Raw genomic sequence first — 6,333 nt, 5'->3', positions numbered from 1 at the left:
ATTTTTATTAAATAAAACATGTATTGGGGATAATGCACTAGGCCTATGCACCCTCTGTGTTTTTCTATCCATGCTGTTCTCTGATTCATCAGAACCGGTCAGCAGATCCAAGCCAAAAACCATTGGCCTGGACCTGATGACAGATCAGTACTGGATCTAATCAAAGCAGGTGGCGGGTGCATGCGCCCCCTTCCTTGGATTACAGATCATATATCTAGTACGTGATCCAGCACAGCAGAGCCTCTTTGCCACTATATGAGTAAGTGATACGATCGGCAAGTGGTTACATTCATATCATATTTATATTATATTTATCATATTTTCTTTCTCATACAGCTTTGATGGAAATTCTGTTGCTAGCGGTGATGCAACAAAAGACACTTTGTTTTCTCAGAAGCTCTGACCTCGATGCTCATTGTGTTTGTATTGTTCTCCCTGCAGACAGTGAAAACTGCATTAAATGTCCTGATGATGAATGGCCAAATGAGAAGAAGGATCGGTGTGTTCCAAAATTTGTGGAATTTCTCTCCTACACTGATGATCCCATTGCTGCAGTATTTTCAGCTGTCTCCATCCTCTGTTGTCTTCTGACTGGTTTAATATTGGGGATATTTATACATTATCAGGACACCCCCATTGTTAAAGCTAATAACCAGAACCTGAGCTATCTTCTCCTGGTCTCCATCATGCTGAGCTTCCTCTGTGTCTTCTTGTTCCTCGGCCATCCAGTAGATGTGACCTGCATGCTGCGTGTAACCTCTTTTGGTGTCATCTTCTCAGTTGCCGTCTCTTCTCTACTTGCCAAAAGTATCATGGTGTGTATTGCTTTTAAAGCCACAAAACCTGGTAGTTCCTGGAGGAAATGGATGGGAGCCAAACTGCCTAATTTTATCATTTGTGTCTTCTCACTGGTTCAAGTCATAATCTGTGTCACTTGGTTGTCTATTTCTCCCCCCTTCCAGGATCGGGACACTCACTCTTATCAGGGGAAGATCATCATCCAGTGTAATGAGGGTTCAGTTATCGGCTTCTACTCTGTCCTGGGATATATGGGGCTTCTGGCAGCTGTGAGTTTCATTATCGCTTTTTTAGCCAGGACATTACCGGACAGTTTTAATGAGGCCAAGTACATCACCTTCAGCATGCTGGTGTTCTGCAGTGTCTGGATTGCCATGATCCCGGCCTATCTGAGCACCAGAGGGAAATACATGGTGGCTGTGGAGGTTTTTGCAATAATAACCTCAAGTATTGGACTTCTGGGATGTATATTTTTCCCAAAATGTTGCATAATTCTATTAAGACCTGACCTCAATACAAAAATAGTTATCCGCTAATATATGTTGAGTAAACACTGGGTTACCAATCATTATAGCATTATTTTATTATTATTATTATTATCTCTATTATTGTTATTTTTCATATTTTGCTAGTGTATTGGGAATGAACACTGTTAATTGTGTTACTTACCTCTCCTTTAATTTTTGCTCTGGACACCACTGGTATCAGACACTTTGGGTTTGTTGGAAATCTTGTCTCATGCTGGGTGTAGTGGTTCCTCCCACCAGCCATTACATCACTACAGAACAATGTAGTCACCTAGTAAGGAGGAACAACAGTGGCCAGAGGGGAACAAAGTATCCAAAACACCATAAACTGATATCAGTGACACCTATCACTCTTCAAGAGAGGGAAGATTTCACTCACCACCTTCCAGAAAAATACATATTACACATGTTATTTTATAAGCTGATTGTAATGTCATTATTTTAGTATCAGGGTCACTTTACTTATATTGTATGTAGATGATTTTGTCTAAATTAATAAACACATTTTGTTGGTGTATATAAAATTCATTTTTAATATTAGTTAAAGTTGATGACTAGGGATGAGCCGAACACCACCGGTTCGGAGCAGAAAATGCGAACAGGCAAAAAATTTGGACGAACATGAGAACACCTTTAACCACTTCAATACCAGGCACTTAAACACCTTCCTGCCCAGACCAATTTTGAGCTTTCAGCGCTGTCGCACTTTGAATGACAATTGCGCGGTCATGCTACACTGTACCCAAATGAAATTTTTATCATTTTTTTTTCCCACAAATAGAGCTTTCTTTTGGTGGTATTTGATCACCTCTGCGGTTTTTATTTTTTGCTAAACAAATAAAAAAATACCGAAAATTTTGAAAAAAAAATGTTTTTTTTTTGTTTCAGTTTCAAAACTGCAAATAAGTAAGTTTTCTCCTTCACTGATGGGCACTGATGGGGTTACACCGATGGGCAATGATAAGGCAGCACTGATGGGCACCGATGAGGTGGCACCAATGAAGTGGCACTGATGAGGTGGCATTGATGGACACCGATATGTGGCACTGATAGGCGGCACTGATGGGTGGTACTGATGGGCGACACGGATGGGCACTGATAGGTGGCACAAATTGGCACTGATAGCTGGCACGGATTGGCATTGATGGGCATGGCTAGGTGACACAGGTGGGCATGGGTTAGTCGGCACAGGTGGGCATGGGTAGGCGGCACAGGTGGGCATGGGTAGGCGGCACAGGTGGGAATGGATGGGCACTGATAGGTGGCATGGATGGGCACTGATAGGCGGCACGGATGGGAACTGATAGGCGGCATTGTATTATAATATATTGCACTAATGGATGCCAATCAGTGGCAATCAATAATGCATGCCAATCAGTGATGCCCATTGTGGGCACTGATTGGCATCCATTATGGGCACTGATTGGCATCCATTGTGGCACTGACTGGAATCCCTGGTGGTCTAGGGTGGCATACCTTGTCCTGGGCATCCCTGATGGTCTGGTGGCATCCCTGGTGGTCCAGTGTGGGCATCCTCGGGGGGGCTGTGCTGATAATCGATCAGCACAGACCCCCCCTGTCAGAGGAGCAGCCGATCGGCTCTCCTCTACTCACGTCTGACAGACGCGAGTGAGGAAAAGCCGATCACCGGCTTTTCCTGTTTACACTGTGATCAGCCGTGATTGGACACGGCTGATCACGTGGTAAAGAGTCTCCGTCGGAGACTCTTTACCGAGATCGTAGTTGCCGGGTGTCAGACTGACACCCCGCAACAACGATCGCCGCGATGCGCGCCCCCGGGGGCGCGCAGCGGCTCATAATCCTGATCACGTCATATGACATCCAGTCAGGATTATGCAACCACTTTGCCACCGTCTATTTGTTATAGTGCGGGCGGCAAGTGGTTAAGGTCTATGGGACAGGAACATGAAAAATCAAAAGTGCTAACTTTAAAGGCTTATTTGCAAGTTATTACCATACCAAGTATATGGGGACCTGGATCCTGCTCAGGGGACATGTATCAATGCAAAAAAAAGTTTTAAAAACACCCTTTTTTTTCAGGAGCGGGGATTTTAAGAATGCTTAAAGTGAAACAATAAAAATTAAATATTCCTTTAAATATTGTGCCTGGGGGTGTCTATAGTATGCCTGTAAAGTAGCATATCTTTCTTGTGTTCATAACAGTACCACAGCAAAATTAAATTTCTAAAGGAAAAACCTTTAGTTAGACTTACTGGTAACGGAATTTTTACGAGTCTTTCAGGACAGCACCTGGAGAGAGCGTAACTCCACCCACCTTCCCAGGAAACACTGCAGTCAATCTTTATAGACCGGACAGTACCTCCAGCCATGCTGAAATTAGATAAGCAGAACATAGCAACAACACCACATTTATTATACTTTAGGGTGGTTCATCGGTGCTGTCCTGAAAGACTCGTAGAAATACCGTTTACTGGTAAGTCTAACAAAGGTTTTCTCACCTCGCCTTTCAGGCCAGCACCTGGAGATGATAAAAGAGTACTTGCTCTAGGGTGGGACCACCACCTGTAGGACTTTTCTGCCAAAGGACTGCTCTGATGCAGAGAGCAAATCCAACCTGTAATGGCGGGTAAAAGTGGAGAAGCTTGTCCACGTAGCCGCCTTGCAGATCCGTCCTGGAGAAGCCCCTGCCCATTCTGCCCAGGATGCTGCTACTGTCCTGGCTGAATAGGCCCCTACTGGGGGAGGATCTACCCCTGAAGCTTTATAGGCTTCACTGATGGCCATTCGTAGCCAACTACCTATGGTGCTTTTGGAAGCACTGTATCCTTTTCGTGGGCCGGAGAATAGTATATACAGTAAATTTGATTTTCTAAATTCCCTTGTGATCTCTAGATAATGTAGTATACATCTCCTTACATCCAGGCAGTGTAAGTCTCTTTCCCTCGAGCTGGATGAGGAAGGGCAGAAGGTCAGGAGAACTATCTCCTAAGACCTGTGAAAAACCGTTGAAACCTTAGGTAAAAATCCTGGGTCAGTTCTCAGCACTACCCGATCTGGAAATATAGAACAGGAAGGTTCAATAACGGACAGGGCTTGGAACTCGCTCACCCTTCTCGCTGAAGTGAATGCCACTAAAAGTGATAATTTAAGCGACCAAAATTTGATTGTCGCTTCCTCAGTAGGCTCAAAAGGTTTTTTAGTCAGACCCTGCAATACCAGGGATAAGTCCCATTTTGGGAAAAACTTAAAAAGGTACTGGCCTAGCTCTGGACAGTGCCTTAAAAAATATAATAATAAGCGGATCCGGGCATAATTGTCTCTCCAGGAATACCGAAAGGGCAGCCACTTGCACTTTTAGGGTGCTAATCACCAACCCTTTTTCCATTCCTTTGTGTAGGAATTCTAATATGGAAACAACTTCCCTTAGTGAAAAAACTTTACTTGCGCACCAGGAATTAAAACATTTCCATGTTAAAATTGATCTAGTGACATTCTTTCGGCTGTCTAGTAGTGTAGAAACTAGTTTATTAGACAAGCCCTTATTTTTTAGCATCTGCTCCTCAGTAACCAAACAGCTAGTCTGAGGTGCTTGATATTGGGATGTTGAAGAGGCCCCTGGGTTAGAAGGTCTCTCTGTAAAGGAAGAAACCAGTGGGGTCCCATCGCCATCTTTTGTATGGTTGAAAACTATGTTCTTTTGGCCCAGAATGGAGCTACTAGGATCATGGCTGTAGATTCCCTCTGTAGCTTTTTTAGTAGTAATGGAATCATTTGGAAGGGGGGGAAAGGCGTAGCACAAGTGGAAAGTCCATGGCTGCGCTAGTGAGTCTAGTCCTTCTGCTTGATCCTGTCTGTTTAGGGAGAAGTAAGTCTCTACCTTTGTATTGGAGTGGGATGAGAATAAGTCTATTTGGGGAGTTCCCCATCTTTCTGTTATTTTCTGGAATACATCTGTATTTAGACTCCACTCTGATTCTACTACCCTTTCCCTGCTTAGGAAATCTGCAATCTGATTCAGATCTCCTTTTAGGTGTACTGCCATCAGGGATGCTAGATTGGATTCCACCCAGGACATAATCTGGAGGGCTGAGGCAAGCAACACTTTGCTCCTCGTGCCTCCCTATTTTGTTATATAGGCCACTGCTGTGGCATTGTCCGACAACATGTGGTGACCTAGCACCTGATCTCTGAAAGCCCCTAATCCCAGGAGGATGGCTCTCAACTCCCTCCAATTGGAGGATCTCCTGGCCTCTCTGGCTGTCCATGATCCTTGGGCCATCTGTCTGCCCAGATGGGCACCCCAACCCCAGAAGCTTGTATCTGTTGTCAGTCTTTGCTCTATGGTAAAAGTCCAAAGTAGACCCTTGTCCAAATTTGGCTGATTCCTCCACCACCATAGTTTCCTCTTAACTTGAAGGGGAATCCTGATCAATTTCTCCAGCGGTTCTCCATAGGACCAATTTCTGAGCATTGTCTGCTGGAGATTTCTTGCATGGGAACGTGCCCATTGCACCACTGGTATAGAGTATGTAAGGAGGCCTAGAACTTACATGGCTGCCCTGATGGTATACCCCAGAAACTTTATTGTCTGGGATGGGATCATATTTCCTTTTTCCTTTTTGATGATTTATCCAAGATTCTCCAAGTGTGTTCTCATCTCTTCTAGATCCTTCTCCAGTAGCTCCCTTGTTCTGGCAAATAGCAAGAGGTCGTCCTGGTATGGAACTATTGATACCCCCCTTAGCCTGAGGGGTGCTAGGGCTTCTGCTATAATTTTTGTAAATATCCTTGGTGAGGATGACAGGCCAAAAGGGAGGGCTCTGAATTGTAGGTGTGAGGTTGACTCTCCCATCCTGACTGCTAGTCTGAGGTACTTCTGCGATGTTGGAGCTATAGGTACGTGCAGGTATTGAGGCTAAAAAACAGCCTGGCGTCAAAATATTTTTTTACTGAAAAAAATGTGTCCATCCTGAACCTTTTTTATCTGAGGTACAGGTTCAGTATTAAACAGAATTTCCCCGATGGT

At 44.3% G+C, this 6,333-nt stretch overlaps 1 protein-coding gene across 1 annotated transcript; it reads left to right on the top strand.

Moving 5' to 3' along the window:
• The first annotated feature begins 255 nt into the window (after positions 1 to 255).
• LOC143941272 (vomeronasal type-2 receptor 26-like) lies at positions 256 to 1,334 on the top strand. Its single transcript, XM_077463308.1, has 2 exons — positions 256 to 259; positions 337 to 1,334. The coding sequence occupies exons 1-2, from the start codon at positions 256 to 258 to the stop codon at positions 1,332 to 1,334; spliced, it is 1,002 nt and encodes a 333-aa protein (XP_077319434.1).
• Positions 1,335 to 6,333: the final 4,999 nt, after the last annotated feature.

The sequence above is a fragment of the Lithobates pipiens genome, unplaced genomic scaffold, assembly GCF_037356315.1.
Source record: "Lithobates pipiens isolate NorthernLeopardFrog02 unplaced genomic scaffold, aLitPip1_a1.2 Scaffold_3, whole genome shotgun sequence".
In the NCBI taxonomy this organism is placed as follows: domain Eukaryota; kingdom Metazoa; phylum Chordata; class Amphibia; order Anura; family Ranidae; genus Lithobates; species Lithobates pipiens.
The sequence above is the reverse complement of the archived record's forward strand: the minus strand, read 5'-3'. Positions and strand labels throughout refer to the sequence as shown.